The 20,271-nt window shown below is 39.2% G+C and overlaps 1 protein-coding gene across 3 annotated transcripts in view; it reads left to right on the plus strand.

Moving 5' to 3' along the window:
* Positions 1-271: 271 nt before the first annotated feature.
* The window catches only part of grid2 (glutamate receptor, ionotropic, delta 2), a 229,831-nt gene continuing 209,831 nt past the window's right edge, over positions 272-20,271 (plus strand). For all 3 annotated transcript variants that reach the window (XM_067612160.1, XM_067612168.1, XM_067612177.1), the window contains exons 1-2: positions 272-553; positions 17,931-18,136. In XM_067612160.1, coding sequence (XP_067468261.1) covers positions 277-553; positions 17,931-18,136 — 483 coding nt within the window. In that variant the 5' untranslated portion in view covers positions 272-276. The remainder of the gene's footprint in view (positions 554-17,930; positions 18,137-20,271) is intronic.

Genomic DNA, 20,271 nt, shown 5'->3' on the forward strand with positions numbered 1-20,271 from the left:
AAATTTCCACATCTCTTGTAGTCAGTGCTGCAGTGTGGTGACCTGTAGAATAAGAATTATTTGCCTTGGTGCACTCTTACCACAAATAATTACAAGGAATTTGTAGTGCTCAAAGTTTTAACAGATATTTTTACCACTGGTGACTCCTGGCAAAAAATGAATAATAGAATAACTCCTTTTGTATGCTTTGAAAAATAACATGTTTCTCTTCTGTTTTCCTCCTCCTTTCTCCTTTCTCTGCTGCCACCCTCCCCCCTCCATCCAGCCTGTGAGCTGATGAACCGTGGTATTCTGGCTCTGGTCAGTTCAATTGGCTGCATGTCGGCAGGCAGCCTTCAGACTCTGGCCGATGCCATGCACATCCCCCACCTCTTTATCCAGCGCTCCCCAGCGGGAACACCCCGCTCCGCCTGCCCGCCCACCAGTCGCATCCCTGGAACAGATGACTACACCCTAATGGTCCGCCCACCTGTCTATCTCAATGAGGTCATCATGCAAGTGGTGTCTGAGTACAGCTGGCAAAAGTTCATCCTCTTCTATGATTCGGATTTTGGTAAGGAAAAATTCATCAGAGCTGTTAGTGCTACCTGTATTAATTAAAAATATCTCATTATTGATAATTATAAAGATATAGATAACAATTTATGTTTATATCTATGTTTTAAGTTCTCGTTAAGTGAACAAATTAATTTGAGAGTGTTACTTGGATGTACTTAGTTACTTCCCTCCCTTGCTTCATTCATTGACATGGAGGAAATGAGACTCTGCAGTAGGTAAGGAAGATGATTCACTTGAGCTGACATCTATATAAGGTCTTATGTATGAAACTAGTGTGGTGCGAATTTTGAATTTATCTGATGTAACAGTATCAATGGTTTCTCAGCATGATAGGCCATTAGAGAGCTAATGGATGTACGGTTAAGTTAAAAACTCTCCTCTCTCACTCTCTCTTACTCCCTCTCTCTCTCTCTCTCTCTCTCTCTCTCTCTCTCTCTCTCTCTCAAACAAACACAGACACACGCAGGAGGACATGGACATGCATATACACAGAAACCTAGAAACAGGCACACACACATGCACATGAATGGATCTTTACACCAATGACACATCAGTCTGTCTGTGTGTATGCTGTTTCATTTCCCCCTCTTTCTCTGTATCTATCTCTTTCTTCGCCCTTTCTCTTTCCAGTCCATTAACCCTAACATTAGACTGGAAACATCCTATGTCCCTTTTATAAAGTGCCACTCTATTTGTCCAGTGTCATAGCTTCCTTCTGCAGAGATATTGCTTTGCTGTTTCCTGTGCATGTATAGTACATACCCTCACATTAAAAATGTGTGTATGTGTGTGTATGCATGCACATGTATAGGAAGTGTGTATGTGGTTTGTTTTTGTCAAACATGTTGTGTCTAGGTGTCCTTTCCGGCCGCGACCTTTCTGATCACCTGGCTACAGCAGTTTAAGCAGCAGCTGTCCCTCTCTTTGGGACACACACTTAATTAAACTCACATTAAGCACATGCTCTATTATTTATGCCATCAAACTGTCAAAAGCTTATATTGGTCTGATTTGTATTTCACATCCCTAGATTGATTGACTGTCACTATACTTTAATGTCTTTCCTACATTTTCTGCTCACGTTCCTGCTCCCATCATCTTCATTCTGGTACTTTTATTTGTAAAGGTAATTTAACTCTGAATGAATTATACAGGTGAGACAGCCTCTGGTATGCTGCTCCTAATAGGCTGAAACTCAAAAGTATGTTGCACTTTTGATCACACCATTATGAGTCAAAGCAGGTATTTTTCCATTTCTAGCTGATGGAAAATATCATCTGTGACATCACTCAGTGGTGGGTGGACAAAAGTATCACACTTCAAAAAGTTCCAGCCCCACAGAGAGCAGTGTAATAGTTTTCTGCCTTCGGTGGTTCTGTGTTGATTTATTTCTTATAGCCATAATGGGGCTCCATTTCACTCATTACAGTCAATTAACACAATTGTTGTATGCATTGATCTCCAATGGGATCTCTGCAGTGGAATTGTTTTGCAATGCATTATGCAGTCTGAAACTCAATCTTCCAAAGCATTGAAGCAATTTATCAGTGTACTGAATATGTCATATGAAAGTATGTTCTAACTAGTGAGTTCTACCAAGCAGTTTATATTGGATGAATGCTAGTCCCACACCCCAGGAGTCAGTATAGTAAATACCATGATTAAATCAACCCTGAGAAGCACTTGGAAAGATCATTTTCATCTGTCAACTCGTAGGCAGACAACAGTAACACAGTTAAAGTGAGCTTAAAGAGCTTTAGGCCTATTCTGTATCTCTGCTTTATTGTTGGCATAACAACAACACTGTCAGACTGAACCATGATGAATGATGTGGTAAGAGCCCTAGCCCCGGGCAACAACGTATATCAAACAAGTATCAATACATTAAAAATTTTACTAAGAAATCTTGTCATGCAAGAAAGTTCCTTGTGTCAGGACAAGGCGCCATGCTGAATCTGGGTTTTACAGCATCTCTCTTTAATCAGAGAGAGATTGAATCTAAATCTGACATGTATCTGAAGGATTATGTTGGTTGAAGACTTTTTTTTTCCACGAACCAAAATCTGAAGCAGCTGACTGTGAGTTATTTTTCCTCTGCACCAAAGTTCTGCATTAGTGGGCAGGTTTTCATTACACACCATGAAATCAACTTATTGCATGCAAATTATCAATAAATATATTCATGCCTCAAGCGAAAAGGCTTTTACTCCAACCTTAACCTAACCCCAATCAGGACTGAAACCAAAGTGGAAACACCATTTTTTTCCCCAGCAAGACAACCTTCAATCAACTGGTGTGAATCCAAAATTTGTCCCCAAATGTGGTAAAGTTCACACACAATATCTACACAATACCCCCATACACACACACTCACACATGCACATGCACACTGACGCACACATGTTCGTACCCTACTTAAATCCCTATCCCCTATGTGCTCTGTGACCACTGATTCAGCACATGGATCCTCTGGGTTTTGGCAGTGCTGTTCTCTCAGCCACAGAAGGCCCTTTAAAGATATCACCATTGTTCCCTGATGGCCTCACCCCCTGTTCAAGGAGAGAGGGGAGAAGGCAAGAGTGCAAGAGAAAGAGAGAGAGAAAGTGAGGTAGGGAGGGAGAAAGACAGAGACAGAGATGGCCTTTTAAGATGATAGCAATGTTCCCAAAAGGCTTCGCGTCTGTACAAGGAGAGTTCTTTAGAGAACAGACAGCCGAGTGTGTCCTCTCAAATGAAGCTCCGGTGCAACTGTCCCAATCCCTATTTTCAGCTCTACTGGTGCGTTCCGGACACTGAGAACACATGTTTTCTCTCTATTATCTCCCTCTCTCCTCTTAGGCTGAGTGTCCATATAGCGTTTTTTTTCTAAGTGCCAGCGCCTTTTTTCAATTCTTCCCAATGAGGAGAGAGCGTATGCGTCCGCCAAGAGAAAAAGCGCTGCACCAAGCGTCTTTTTTCAAAGCTCTCCGCCTTTTTTGTGCACACCGAGTGCTTCTAGTTGAAATTCTTTGAACTTTTCAGAAAAGCGCTGGTGTCGTCATTGTCGCTTCTTTTCAGGCAACCAATATATTAGATGGGGTGCCCTCCGTTTGGTGATCACGGTGACAAACAAATAGATAGTAGCCTAAGAATAATAAATAGATACTAAAAAGCAAATGAAGTGCTCCCAAGCACCCTGCCGGTGCTTTTCTGCCAGAGAAAAACACTATATGGACACACTCCCTTATGGTTTATGTCTCTCCCTCTCCCTCCATATTCCTTTCTCTTCTTTCTTCCTTTTTCTGACTCTAACTCTGTTTCTTTCTTTTACCGCTTTTCACTCTTTCCTCAGGCATCTGGCATTCACACTGTAAAACCTGATAAATATATTAGAAAATGTGAGTGACAAATTGCTGTTAGCTGCCAAGTGTCCTTACCCATAGTCCAGTCAGAACTATAGCAACACTGACCTCGTCAAACAAATATGGGAAGTACCACTTAGTGGTAATAACACTGTTGACATTATGATAATTTGTTTTGTTTTGCTCATAGCCAATGACAAGAGGGGCCTGAGGCACAATAGTAAAAGGTTATAGCTGAACAGAGAGCTGTTCTGAAAGTGTAATGCCTGTTGAGTTGTTAGTCTTTTATTACGATAACAGTGATATTTCAGACAAATACACTTTGTTTAATAAAAATGAAAGTGAGTGGAAAATGTTAAAATGCCTTAAACCTAATTAGAAGTAAATATTTCCCTTTAAATTGACATACAGAATTCTAATTATGTGACAAACACTGGTATCACAAATACAGCTTGTCTATTTTGATACTATGGTTTTCTGGAACCTTTTTGGAACACAAAACTATTCACCTTGCAGTAATACATATCGTCACATATTGGCTACATGGGTCAATGGACCAAACCCTCTAAAATATTCACCTGTTGTTGTTACCTGTTACCTACTTGTGTATTTTTTGTTATGTTATCTGTACTTATTGAATATTTCAGCAGAACTTTATGAAGATATGAAATCAAATTCAAGCAAACTGGTTCACACCTCAAGAGAATACAGTACCACTCATACCAGACACTGTTAGTCATAATCCAGTCCATAGATGCTACAGTATCTTGGTTCTGTGCTGTGTGCTAAAAGTGTTGTGAGTTGGAGTTCAGGTCGTAACCCATGTCCATAGTCATTAAAACACTCTCACACCTTGCATATAATGCACTCAACACCATGTTCTGTCTAATGAAGCAGGTTAATGGTTTAAAACAAAATCTCCCTCCTGCCTATCTTAAATCTTCTTGTTAACAATTTGCTCATTATCAGGCAATGCCTTCTTCTTTTTTTATTCCCATCACACACTGAAAGGTGTGAAAATGTCAACCATTAATCTTCCTATAAAGAATAAGAGTGTGTATCCCATTGTGTCTGCTGATGTTACAGTGAAGAGTGTCACCTCACCTTGTTGCCTCTGCCCCTTTGTAGGGGTGGACAAAGAAAAATACTTGACAGGGCAGATAGGGGCGCAGTGTTTAATGAGCAGAGAAAAGGGTAATAACAAAAGAAAAAGAAAAAATGAAAATAAGAAAGGAAGAATAGGCACTGAATACAGGAATGCTTGAGGGTTACAACAAAAAGTAATCACTAAAAAGCTGTTATGTGAAATATAGAGGAGATGCAAAATCTGATTTTTAATGGTTCACATGTAGACCTTTGAGGTATGAAGATATAGGCTTTTCTTCTGCAAGTATCTGATGGGAAAAATATGTCTGAAATTTGAAATGTCAAGGTTTCACTGTTCACACTGTCGGTAAAATCCCAGAGTACATTTGATCTCTCTGTGGGCTTCATATAGAATCAAGCAGAGTCTGGGAGCAAGAAGGGTACAGCAGCAGCTTGTGGGAGGATACTTTTAGTATTTTTCTTTTTTCAGATGTCTTGACTTCCACTGAATTAAGAAATACTGAACCTGACAGGCAAGTGTGAAATTATATATTGATCACATCGCCCTACTCAGGGGTGTTGGCTGGATTGTTAACCATCAGGGGCTGAGCCATTAAAAAACTTTTTCAAAAGTACTTCTAAATAGACTGTTTCCATGCATTTTTTTCTTGCATGTGAGGGCTACACATTGCTTAAAAGCTGTAAAATATTGGAGAAGGAGGGGTTCAGATTTGATTTACCATATAATCTGCACATGAATATTCTAGCCACTCGAATGTCTCAAACCAACCAACCATGATTACTAGGCCTACATGATGGAAAATCCTCAAAACCCATAATACAATGGCAATTTCATGAATGAGAGTTGAAAACAGTTAACAAAGTGACTGTAGACTCTCATAATTTGGTTGCAAAATCATTGCTGATGGACCTACTTGATATGAACCACAATATATTACACAATATACTGTATATTACACCTGTATATTACACTGACCTACAGTAATGTGTATGTGACACGTCAATCATTTAGGTTCAGTGTTTATTTCCAAGTTTAAACTGACATCTCTCATGAGTGAGCCAACTTTTTAAACCGACTAACATTATCAGCTCAGCTATCAGCCTAAAGTTTTGTTTTATGGAAGCTGTGGTAACTTAGATATCAATGAATGACATGATCAGAAAAAAAGTTGGATTGGTCATAAAACGTGCCTCAAATGTTCTCACTTTTTGTAGGACTACCAGAGCGATAAAATATAAAAACTTTTGGCTATCTAACACGAGACTAGACTAGTTTGGTGTTGTTAGCCAAGGGGAGGCACAACTAAGCTATCATTGCTAATGGTTTAACTGGCTACGGTGCAATGCAAAGTATGTTAGCTGTATACAATTTATATTCTGCTCATATCATGTTCACGTAACTTGGAACTCTTACAGACATTTACACACCTTGTTTTCCTGTTTGTGCCATTGCTTCACCTTCAACCCCTTTACTGGTAAAAAATCTTCATATATCCATTTTTTGCTCACTCCAACTGACTGTGTGAGCTAGTGTTTGGTAACCCCATCAATTGAAGAATTGACAGAGACCTGTCAGCCAATAAGACGCGAGTATTTCCACGTAAAATACAGTACAGGTCTCCAACTTCTGTTGCGCCAAATTGGACAGTGATCTGGTTTCTCACCAAACTCTGATTATAATTCTTGATATTTTAAAAGTTTCCTCACTGAATATAGGAAATGAATGCTGGTTTTAGATGATTTATAAGTCTTTTTAACTGATCTACAATTTCGCATTACTTGCTGGGCTTGATCCCTGCAGTTTGAGCTGCTGACAGCCGCTGTGTGGATGCCATGGCGAGGCAGGTGGTGCTAATGGCTAGCGGAGCTAGCGGCTAAATGGAGCTAACAACTTATTTCCTGTAATTGCTGGATTACCGCTGCTGGTTGTCACAAATCCAAGGCAGTTTCTGAAACACAGTCGTGGGTTATCTACTTGAGAGACTGCATTTTCTGCAGATATGGTGACGGATCTTGAACTGTCCGGGCTTTGAAAACATAGAAAACGCAGTTAAAACCATATAACAGAATTTTCCAGTTAGATCTTTTCCCCTGGAACTATATTTACATTGAAGTTTCCAGGTATAGATCTGTTATGTCAAACAGCTAATATTTTGATGGGCAAGACTATTGTGGCAAAATAGGTACAGAGGACTTGTGGTAGCAAAAAGAAAAGAGGGTTAATGAGCTGAACCTCTGTAAATCCACAAGCCTTTTGTATGGTTTGTTTGGACCTTACCTGGAAGTGATGACTTGCCATATTTGAACAACACTGAGTGAGGGAGGAAGAGATGGAGAGAGGAGAGCATGAAATTGACAAGCATGAAGATGTTTATAGAGACAGGGGGAATAGAGCAAGGCGTTATTGAGGGATGGATGTATAGAAGGATGGATGGATTTCTTGTTTTAGCTGTAGTGAATCCAAGAGACATTGCAGGGTGGAAGGCTGGTGGGAGGTGAAAGAGAGTGTAAAAAATACATAAAAGCAATGCCAAGAGAGACTTGGGAAAGTTGATGATAAAGGCAGATTCAGAGGAATGGAGGTAAACAGGTACACTCATAAGCCAAACACCATAGATACAAGTTTTATACAGGGAGGTCATGTCTTATTTCTCCTCCAGAGTAAAATCGTTCAGAGAGCAAAAGAGAAAACGAGATAAAAGAGATTGTGAATATAAAAGGAAAAACTGAAACAGTAAAGCAGAGAGGGGATAGTGACGGAGATCTGAAGGCATAGCAGATTTGGTAGGGCAGTGTAGAGGCAGTCAGGCAAGCAGATAAACAGAAAAAGCAACTAAAAATTGTGTAAAACCTTTTTACAAAAGGATGCAACCCCAGCATAGTGGTTTATATCCTTGGAGGACACTGGAGGTGGAATGTCTATAGCAATGAAAGGTTGAGTTAGAGTGAGACAAAGCGCTAAGAGACAGAGGCAAACTAAAGCAAAGCAGGGAGGGATATAAGGATCTAAAAGCATTACGGATATGGAGGTATGGCAGACCCCAACATGTATAGGCCAAAGCCTGAGAAGTTTTTCTGGAAAACCAAATAGCAGATATCCTCAAGTTTAGGTTAGACTTTAGAGTTGGCTGTCAGGCAGAGAGAGGGCAGCCAGCCAGAAAGGAATGAAGTAAGAAGTAAGAAAGCCTATTTTTTTATCCAGTACATACAATACAACCACAACACACACTGTTTTCTCCATTATTTTTACATACCATACTCAAGTCATGCCAAAAGTCAATACCAATTAAACATTCCTGTTTTGTTTTTTTGCTTGTTTTTCTTCAATGGAAGAATTACAGAATTTAAACATCTATAATACTGTCCAATATTGTTTAGTTTTTTTACTGACATTTTTTTTTGTTTTACAAGCATATTGACACATTTTCCGGTCATTCATGTGGTGGTACCAGATATTTTGTGGCTGTATTTTACTTGTTAATTAAATTCAATTACTGTATGCAGCACTTTTCATTGCATCTTTTTCCTGTGAGGTAAACAAGAACAATATTTTGCTGTATAAATGAAAACACAAAGTCAATAACAAATGAGGCACCATTAAATATTAAAGTAATATAAATGTAAAATAAATATAGGTATTTAGTCACAAGCGCAAAGCTGCAGTCAGAATGGGAGGTTTCTCAGTCATAATGGAAAATTTCATAATGCATTGTCTCCAACAGCCCCAAAAGAGCCAGAATGTGATGCAACCACATCTAGTGGTCATTAAAGGTTAGAATCCAAGAGTGCTTGTTTTGGAGAAAAATGTGCTTGCTCCTAAAATCTTTCAGTCCAATAATGATCATCAAATAGTATTTGCAGTTTCGACTGGGTCAAAGCAGCTCAGGGTATAAGAAGGTCAAGATCAAAATAGGTCATAAAAAGAGGAGGATAGAAAGAAAGAAATGACCAAGGGAAGTAGAGAGAAGTTTAGACACTTGAGGTCCGTGAGAGGCAGTGAAGAGGGTGTGTGTGGTGTGGGGGGGATTAAAAGCCAGAGAAGATTTGGGGAGATGGAGAAGGTGATGCACACCTAAAAGGTGCCAAGCCTTTTATGGAGTGTTGGTTTTTTATAAGTGTTGGTTAAGCTCTCTGTGGGGGACTCTGAGAATGCAAAGCCTGAGGCTTTGAGAAAAAAAAGAGTTAAAGAGAGGAAGAGAAAGAAGGAAATAAAGCAAAAGAGCAGTGGATGGAGATAGGGACTTTGATCTAAAAGAATAGACGATTTAGAGAGCAATAGGCAGTCAGGAAGACTACTGATACTTTATGGCCTAAAGTATTTTATTTCCAATATGGAGGTAAACTTCCAAAGTTTAGGTTCACATCCCTAGGGCTGGGTACTTGAACATTTTCAGCCACAACTTCTACTGAGAAATTAATTCTCTTGTCCCAGGCTTAAGGGAAACAGGCCTGCATTCCATTTTGAGGCTCAGTCCATATGTAAGAACCACTGCCTTTGAGCCATACAACAGTGAAATGCCTGGGGCAGGGATAAGGATAGCCAGAGATAAAGGCCAAGGGGAAAGACAAAGCAAAGAGATAAGGATGTTGATCTAACAACAGAACAAAAGAGATTACATGAGAGACAGTTGCACAGAAAAACACTGTTATCAGCTTTACTAAGCTATAAACCAATACATTTCTGTTGAAAATGATCAATTTTCTCCTCCTCAATAACACCTCCCTGACAATGGCATTTAGTTACAAAAAATGCTTTTTTTCCCCTTTATTGAGCAGGGTTAATTATATCCATTGTTTAATGTCCATTCAATGTTTTTAAATAATGTAACATAAATTCCAAGTGACTTTGTATGTGGTAAACTTTGTATTTTAATTTAATTTGATGTTTAATATTTAATATATCTGTCTCTAAAAGACTACAAAGAGAAAATAACTGTTGAGACTGCATCTCTTTATGGAAAAAAAAACATTGACTAAAAAGGGCAGTTGTGTTTTTTCTCAGTCACTATTCTTTCTTTCATTAACAGTTTTTGAAGTCAACATACTGTATTTTGGTCATTAAAGAAAATACAAGAGTAATTCTAGATCATGTTTCTAAAACAATACCTTACACAAGTGAAAAAAACAAAATACCGGTAGAAAACACTTGTACCTGTACTGCCATTTATTGAAATTAAATGTTCTCTCTGCTGGGTACTTTGGCCTCGACTCAATTTGTCATGTTAATCATCACTCCGGCAATAAATGGATAGAAAAGCGATGCAAGGTTGCACGTACGTACTCTACCTTACTCCTGCTCCAGCTTGCCTTGCCACTTGAGCAAAACTAATTTATCTCAGCAGAGATTCCATGGGAGCAAAAAAACTCACATTATAATATGAACAATGGACAGTCAATCTTCATTCCTATTTATATGCATAGATGCATATAAATGAGACCAAATGCTACTTTTTACACACGCAAAAACCTTATTTTAATTTAAGGAACTTAGCTGCATTGGTATCATCATCATCATCATCTTCAAAACTTTAGCGTCTTAGATTTTTTAGAAGCAAAATCATCAATGATGTCAACATAGGACAGCTTCTGGCCAATCTCATGAGTGATACTGCAGTGTTTCCCCTAAGTTGACTGCTTTACTTTGCTGAAAAATTAACTCACCAATACATTACCGAAGAATGGCACGGCACACAGGTGGATTGGTCACTCGGTCACTCTGCTTGTCTGCTGTCCTCAAGACTTGGTTTTACATACACATCAGTGGTAGCTGGTGACTCAAAAAATTGGGGAGGACAGGAGGAAAACCAACCCACGACATCATGTTATTTTACACTAGTTCGCTACTTATTTCTGCTTTCTTTTGTTCAAGTTATGTTATGTTTTTATGCTCAAATGCAGAGCTGTGCAGAGACCTTTAGAGGGGCAGGTGCTCAAAGTTAAAAAAGGGGTACAATGAGCAAGATTTCAAAACACCATACACATAATTTATAACATAACTTGTTGAATAATAGCAACCCATATTCAAACAGAATGTAACATGGAATCTTACAATAAACCACATCCTACTATATCATTGTCATTGAATACATACACATAAATATCCACAGAGTTTCTCACTCGCTCCACAATCTTCTATGCATTTGGTCTCATCAACTATTTCTCTCACCGCATAGTGTTGACCTTGCTAGCGAGAAGGGGCAGGACTTAATGTATTTCCTCCAACAAGAACTTTTGCTCCGCCATCAGGCTTTTTTTTTTCCTGCCCACATTCTACAAAGACCTGCCCGTACTCTGCCTCTGATTGATTTACCCTAACCCTAACAATCTCACTCTTCATGCCTAAACCTAACCAGTCTAACCAAGGAAGGCAACAAGTACCAGCCAATCAGAGGCAGAGCTGCATGAGTCTTCGCAGAATGCAGATGGGGAAAAAAATAAGGCCGATATCAGCTGTCATACTGTAGCTAGAACGGGCCCACGTAGGGGGTTTTTGGTGCAGTGACGGTGCACTGTATAGTGTCATGGTGAGGTTTAAGGGGGCTTAGAGTTATCCTTGCAAAATGTGTCCCCTTTTCCCAAATTTTTTTGGGGGCCCCAAACATTTGCCTGGTTCACCTCTTCTGACGGTGCACCCCTGAGCATTCTAACAAAAGTTACAAGCCCAGGCTTTAAGTGCCTCTGGCATAGCGAGCAAGGTTGAAACAGAGCAGAAATATGGCAAGCAGAAAGGCCTGAAACTGTAAAGTCAGATGTCAAGTGCAAGTACACAATCCCAAACTTTGGTATTTTCTCTATTATTTGAAGATGGGGAAGATTTGCAAGTCAAGCAGAGGTTGTGTGAAAAGAAGAACAGCGGAACAGGGAGATTCTGACAGACAATCACAGAGTTACATTGGCTGAATCTCATTTGCTGATGTTTGATGTTTTCCCGAGCTCCACACTCAAGGGACTCCCATCTAATACCGAATGTGTTAAAACCACCTCTTGGGCTGTTGGTCCATTTCATTTCTTCTCAGTGCAAAGTTCATATCAATGTTTTCTCCTCCTTCGCTATCCTCCCTCTAAAGGGGTGTTCCTAGAGCAATAAATGCTTTATTTAGATTTCCCAGAATTATTTCCTTATTAAAAGGTATGAAATGCCTTAAAATTATGTACATTGTGTTGAAGAATAATGTTAATATTTTCTTCTACAGCATATTTTGACTCATGTTTCCGAACAGCGCTGCACAGAGAGGCTCCCAAACGCTATTGATTTCCGAATGAATGGATATTTGGCATTAGTTTTGGCATTAAAAAAAATATTTTTTTGGCCTGGTGGGGGTTCTCGTTGGTTTGGTGGCCCACCAGCCCTGTACAATTATAGGGAAAACACTGGACTTTACACACACCCAAAATGAGATTCAGCCCAAGAGAACAGAAAACAAACGGGAAGCTGTGGGAGGTTCCAGATGAAAAGCCAAGGAAAGAGAGAGGGACAGGGGGAAAGCAAGTAGGGGAGACAGGAGTGGAGGTTTCTGAACACAGAGTTTCACTGAGCTGGTCGGTACATGCAGGTGAAATCCCTGCATGCTGTTGGCTGCTACACTACATTAACTCTAGCTTTCACTTTGAGCCAGGGACTTGAAGGACAGAGGGGAGCGAAGGGAAGCCTGACAAATGGGGGAAAGGGACACGCTCTAAACTGTATAAACCTTAACCTTGTTTTGTAAGGAATTATGGGTACCATTCCAGTTGATTGGGTTTTCTTTGCAAAATCAGTTCCACTTGTATAACACTTGGAAAGCAATAATCCACAGCGGTGTATTGCAAAGTGGGAGAGGGAGTTCTAAGAGGGCAATCAGTATGCATAATGTGAATATGTATGTTCTACTCATCCTCATAGAGATATGGCTGGAGCTCTTTTACAAACTGTCATATCATTCAAATCTCTTTTATGTTCTTTATAATGAATGGCAGATGTAACAGAGCAATTCTGGAACAAAAGTAATTTTACAATCAACATTGCAGTGCACAGTATGAATGCAGTTGAAGAAAACCCAATGTCATGTGTTGGCTCAATGTACCATTGAGCTTGTAAACTAAAAGAAGGTATGTGAGGTGACACAATATACAAAACCTGAAGGGACTCAGGGTCATACAGACATTATAAAAGTTTTTACAAATGTTGCAAAAACCATTTAGGTGACAGGGAATAGCATGGCAGCAATAATGCAGTCATCTCTATCAGATGAGGATGAAGAGGCCTGGGACTGTGAGTGTGTACGGTATGTCTTTGCATGGGAGACTCGGGTAGAGTGGTTGAGTAAGGTGACAGCGCTTAGGGAAAAAGCTGTTGAGATGATGGCTGATCATGGTGTTAATGGACCGGTACTGTCTCCCAGAGGAATGTTTCTCAAACAGATGGTTGCCTGGGTGGGCAAGGTCAGTGGCAATTTTACTTGTCTTTTTTATCCGCTATGGTGTCCTGAAGCTCCTTGATGGAAAGCAGCTGACAGTCAATGATCCGCTCAGCAGTGGGGAGCACATGCTCAAGCCTTGTCCTTTGAACAGCAGGAGGCAGGAACTCAACCGAATGTTGATGGAGGGAATGAGGATGCTTTTGACTATTAATGTGTAAAATTGGACCAGGATATGTTCATGTTTGAAAGTCAATGAGTTTTTTTTTTTCGAAGTGATGGTCATTAAACTCCCCTGCACTGAATGTCTCACACATTGCTACATGATCTCCACATATCTTCTACATGTCTGTCTACATTGCTGAAGATCTCTAAGGACTATTGCCATTTATTCTATTTAATCATGTTATTATTTTGAGCTTTTTAATATGAATGTAATTTTTTCTCATGAGTTATTGAGATTATGAATTTAATGTGCTCGCCTTTGAGTGTGACCTTCAGATTTCACTCTTTAATGCAATGTTTAGACAAAGTATTTGATGATTGCTTACAGCCTATAAAAATCTGAGTATAAAGGTAAATATCAGCGCTTGTGCAAGTTATTTACATATACATTATTTAGTGTATCTGTTTGAATTAGTTATATGGAGTGAGACAGTTTTTTTTTTTTTTTAAAGCTCTTTATTAAGAGTGTGGCAAGGAAAATGATACACAACCTGTTGTATAAGTCAGCGTGGAAAAGGCATTGATGATGGCAAATAAAGCCAGACTGACCCTCCAGTCAGTCAGCAGGCAGGCAGATAGATAGTGAGAATGGCTGATAGGCAGACTAACAGCTGGCTACAAGGTGACAAAGAGGACTACACAGTAATACATATAAACATGACATAAAACACAGACAAAGGCAGAGTTCACAGATACACAGGCATATTGGTGAGTGTGTGTTGGTGAAAAATTTACCGGCACAAATTAATTTGTAATGTATAACAAAAACAGGAACAAGCATAACATGCAAGAACAAGAATAAGCAACCAAGTGATGTGCTCTTTGGGTTCTCTACATGATTAAATTTCTTCTTGCTCTGGTGACAAAAGCTTTTTTGATTCTGTTGATTTACAAAGCTTTCTTACCAGAGAGAACATAAATCAGACAATGTAAAATGTTTATTGATCATAGTGCGTGTGTGTGTGTGTGTGCATAATCATACATCTTTCTGACTGTGTTTGCTATGGTGTTTGTTGATGAGGATAGGAAAGTGAATGTGATTTTGCCTTTATTGTGATGAAAGACAGAGCCATTGTAAACTGAAGCACAGGCATTTTATTTTTTGTTGGAATAAAAACATCTTTGATATGAAGCTCAGTTAAATGGGCAACTGTGTGGTGATTTTTGTTCCTACAGACTAACTGAGAGGCTCACCAGTGTGAGCCTCTCAGTTAGTCTGTTTTATTACAGCTTATTTACGAGTTATGTAGCTCGTTAGGAGTCACAGCACTGGTGATAATGATTGTGTTGTCAATGATAATATAGTTATAGCAGTAATTACTACTATTACTACTAATTGATCTTACTGCTAATTAATGATAGTAATTAAATTTGACTGGCTTGATAACTTTGTGCTGCTGGAAAGATTAGAGCAATATTGTTTGGTCATTAAAGATGCCATCTCTGTGTCACTGTTTGCCAAGCTACCTTTCTCATCATACCACACAAACACATAATGTAGATACAAAGATAAAACAACAATATCACAATTAGTAGATAAACTGTGAGAGGTGACATTGGTCTACTGAAACAATATCTTTATAAACATTAAAGATGCTTTTAAGTTAATAAAAAGCAAATGTAGCACACACATTCTACTCTCTATTGTGCAAACAAATGTAAAACATGTACATCTGTAATGCATGCACATATATGCACAGACATACACATAGGTGTGTTGCTACTTTAAACTCTGTTGTAAACAGATTGGCTGCCATGCTGTTGTCTTCCAGACTGCATATGTAATGCAGGGTTTCCGTCAGTGTATTGCAAGCCCATGGCCCACCGGGCCTGAGTTAACCCCCCATCAGGCCTAAGCATCAGGGGATTTCTTAAAAATGTATTTCAACATGTTTTCTAACTAAAATGTGTTATACAAGTAGTGTAGCTCCAGAATAGCTCAGCACTCATAGCAAGTGTGCGGTTGAGAGATAGGGAGAGCGTGTGTGTGTAATGGTGACCAGTGATCACTGCTGAGAACCAGAGCCAGAGCTGCTTGCCTGCCATCGGAGAGAGACACAATGAGAGCAGGCTGAGCAGGCAGAGAGCAGGAGAGTTTCTGCAAAAACAAGCACCGAGACCCAGAGAGACATGAGAGCAGCTGCTCGCTAACAACTACGTGTGTTAACAGCAGAGAGCAGGAGGGAGGACAGACGTCTCACTCCACTACTCTGTGCTGCGACTCTACAGCTGCTCCATGGTCATGGAGTAGACACTTTCAGCTTATAATTGTACTGTCCGTCATCCGACTAATTATTGACAACACGTTCAGTGATTTACAAACTAGAGCTTGTTTTATTTGATGAATGTCGACACTGATAAGCGAAAATGAACTGAATGGGTTTTATTTCTATAAAAAAAATGACAGTGAGGGTGTTGGGCAAGTAATGTTATTGGTGCCTGAACATGGTGTCTCTCCTCTTAATACATTGTTAAACCTCCAAAATTTCCCATTGATGCAATCACACTATCAGCCTCAGGCCTTAACAAGTCTAATCAATCTTGTTAATTGCTCCTCCATGACACTGGCAATGACGGTGGTGTCATTCGTTTTCCATATCAAATATATCATTAGGTAGTTGCTTTACATAACCACACAGACAGACACACACACACACACGCACTCACATCCTCCGACATCATTAGCAGTGGTCTCAACCAAAGTGCCTTAATTAGGATTACCTTGACCTGCTATGTACCTCATTAAGAATAGAAAAGTCCAGGCAGTGAAACTACTGACACCAGCATCCTGCTTTTGTGATCATGCAAAAATAACTCTTAATATACTGTAGATAATTACAGTGGTTTGGTGCTTTAATCGAAAACTTAACAATGTCATGAGTTACTTGTTCTCTCAGTGTCCCGGCAGGAATATATAGTGGATTCAGAAAAAGTGGGACACTTTTCATTGCTAATGCACCCATTCTAACAGCACAGATATTTAACACAACAGAAGAACCTCTTCCCTATTTGATTGTTCAAAGTGAAAAAGTGAAAGTTAACAAAAGCCAACTAAAGTCTGTTTTGAGTCACATAAATAGTATTAAAGCACCCATGTAAGACTGAAAAAGTGTGGTCCAAATTATTAGTTATGGGGGGCCATGTCAGAATTCAGCTGGAGAAAGCTAGTGGCCATACAGTTTTTGTAGTTTACCCGTTTTATTTTGGTCTAGCAGTTGATAAGATTGAATGTCATCAGCATAGTGGTGATAGCAACCGTGTATTTTAAAATACAAGATTGACAAGGATTTGACCAAGATGAAGCATGTATTGGGAGAAAAGTACAGGCCTAGGACAGATCCTTGAGGAACCCCACAGAGGATACAAGCTACAGAAGAACTCAGGGTCAAGTTTCCATGTGTGGGGTTAGAGATGAACCATTGAGATATCCAGCCAAATTAATAAGAAAAAAGGGTCAACTCTGTGCCAGTACATAGGACTAGAGAGTGAACTCCTTGTGTTTTTACTGCTACAACCACATTATGCAGTCACACACACACACACACACACCTACTGTATACTCGATACACACATAAATTGTGTAGACACAGTCAGACTCATACATTCCTAAACAGGCACACATGGTGTCTGTACACTCTGGCATGCACACATTTGCTTTCATACCCACCCACAAACACACTTTTCTAGAACTGATTTAATTATCTGTAGCTTACTGTAACTTTAATGCTGGTGTATGTCTGTTGTGTTGATAGTTTTGTCTATCAGTATCAATAGACCAAAGTATCTGCATCAACAGACTTTTCTGGCAAAAACATATGCCTCCCACTTTTAGTGAGTCACCACCACACGCTTTTGTCTTCCTGTCTGTGTTTTTGCCTCGTTCATTCGAGTTTCTAGAAAGAAGGGTATTCGGTTCTGACAGATGGATTGTACTTACAAAAAGAGCCTTAGCTCATATTAATACAAAGAAGGATCAAATCTGAGTAATACAAAAGCACTGATAGCAAGGAATCACTGCCAGTGAGGGCTCATGAAATAAAATATTTACTGAGTCTATTCATGCAGAGAGAGATAACAAGTCAGCAATAGAATACAGTGTACAATGATGAGTGATGGTCTTAAGATTTGTTCTAAATATGTGTATATGTGCAAGCGTATGTGCAGTACTATATGCCTGTTTTTCATTGACCAACTATAGTGTCTGGTATTTTTCTGCACCATACTTGCAGAACAATACATACAGTATGTCCCATTTAAAGGGAAATATGTAGTGACCTCTGTTCCTCCATTTCTCTTTCTCCAGATATCCGTGGTATTGAGGATTTCCTGGATCGGACCTCTCAGCAGGGGATGGACGTGTCCCTTCAGAAGGTGGAATCTAATATCAACATGATGATCACCAGTTTGTTCAGAACTATGCGAGTGGAGGAACTGCATCGCTACAGGGATACACTACGCAGAGCGGTGCTGTTCATGAGCCCTGCGACTGCCAAGGCTTTTATTACTGAGGTAAGGAGTGTGCTTTTCAGTCCCACATTTTGCAGTTAATAAAAGTAAAAAACACCACAGGAGAGCAAGGTTTTTATTAAGTCAGAAATCTTAAACTTTAAAATCCCTTTAAGATGCAGTAACTTTTTTCTTTTTGTTGGGAGGCTAGCATGTCTTGTGCATCTAAATTCATTCAGGCAGAAATACAAAAGAATTGTGTTAGTTGGTGCAAGAATTGATTTCTTGATCATCTAACTTAATACATCAGCACAGCAACTTATCTTCCAGAGGAAAGAAAGAGACACTAACGTGCACAACTATGGTTAAAAGAAAACAAAATCATCAGATAGACTCTGTGGATGCATCACTATGTGATTTGAACTGTATGTATGAAATCCTACAAAACACAAAGCCAGGATCTGCCTTTTTAATATAGTATTGCATTATATACACACTCGTCAGAACTCAGTTTTCTACAGATACAGTGTATAGAACACAAAAGTCTTGGTTTTACTTGACAGTTGTGTATTTTAGGCTATTACCTGTGTTTTAAAAGGCATTTCTTCTCAAATGGCCACACATGTATGAATCATGCCATCAGACTCATGGATGTTTTCGCTGACTTAAGTAATCCTCTTTATGTTTCTCCCAATTAACCAAATCAGCAAAATTACAGCAGCAGTTCCTTTCAAGTCCAATTTAGTATTATTCATGATGCCTTGAACATGGCATGGCACTCATAAAAATTTACATTGAAGATAGGAAAATTGGTCTCCCTGTGTCTCTCTGTCAAGTCAAGTTAAGTCAAGTTAAGTATTTGTTTAGGGTGCACAGTCACACACAATGATTTAAATAGCACACAGTACACACACACATACATATATATATATATATATATATATATATATACACACACACATATCTTAAACTTTACATATTTCTTTACCAATATGTTTCAACTGCCCCCTTCCCACACTTACACACGTACTCAAACACACACTCACACACACTTTGTCACCCCCTACAGTCCTGCTCTTTATCTCTGCAGAAGACAATTAGGGGAGTTCCTTTTGCTCTTATACATAAATGATATGGAGGTCATGGTTGAAAGCAATAGGCTCTAGCATTAGTTATGAATTCATAATTTGAAGTGGTAGGATGGGGCTTAATCCCATGTGTCATGTTCTCATCTCAGTTTAATTAAAAGTGACCTCGGAAAGAGCAATCACAATCTAATTTGGTTGGAGGCGTGACAGGGAGGGGGTGAAATATGGGGTGTTATTGTGAGTCTGTGAGTGTGTTAGTGTCAGTATTTGTGTTTAATTGCACTTCTGTGGCTATGTGTGAGTGTGTACATGTAGTCCTAGCCTTGGAAGTGTAGCACAGAAACACACTGAAGTCAGTACGGTGTGCTGGCCACAGGACCATGACAATGTGTCTCAAGGTCTTGCGCACTTTGAACGTGCTATGGAAATATTTAAAGCTGAGTGATTTTTGACCGCTAGAGAGCAGAAGGACTCCAAAACAAACTCACCCTAAGTAAGTATGGAAGGTCAAAGCTGAGCCAGAAAATCATTCTACACAGTCCAATCAACATTTACGAACTACGGATTCAGAAATTATTTAAATATTGGCCTTTACAATGTTACAATTTCATTTGGCTTTTATCCAAAGTAACATACACATGAGAGTTAATGCAACACAAGCAAGGATCTAGCCAGGAGAGAATAATGCGAGTAAGTACCATAAAGCTAAGTTCAGGTTCAGGAGGACATAGGTGCCAACAGACAGTGTATAGAGGCAATGTATAGAGTGCATAGAAGCTTTATGTTCTCTTTCAAATAAGTGTTGTGAAAGTGTTGTGTGATCGTCAGAATGCCTGTGTCCTTGCACTATTGGACTCCTCTCTAGCAATATTGTAGCATCCTCATATCTTATTAGTGAAGTCAATAAAATGCTATAATAACTGACCTAACTATAACCAACTATAATACACTACAGAAATAAGCTCCTGTTTGTGTGGAGCCCACTTCATCTATAATTCACTGCAGGTGCATTGTTTTCCTTATAGGGGATGCTACAGTAGAATTGACACCACTTTATCTTTTGTATTTGTATTATTTGCGTTATAAGTTAAACCGGCATTATTTTTACAT

The sequence above is a fragment of the Thunnus thynnus genome, chromosome 2, assembly GCF_963924715.1.
Source record: "Thunnus thynnus chromosome 2, fThuThy2.1, whole genome shotgun sequence".
Taxonomy (NCBI): domain Eukaryota; kingdom Metazoa; phylum Chordata; class Actinopteri; order Scombriformes; family Scombridae; genus Thunnus; species Thunnus thynnus.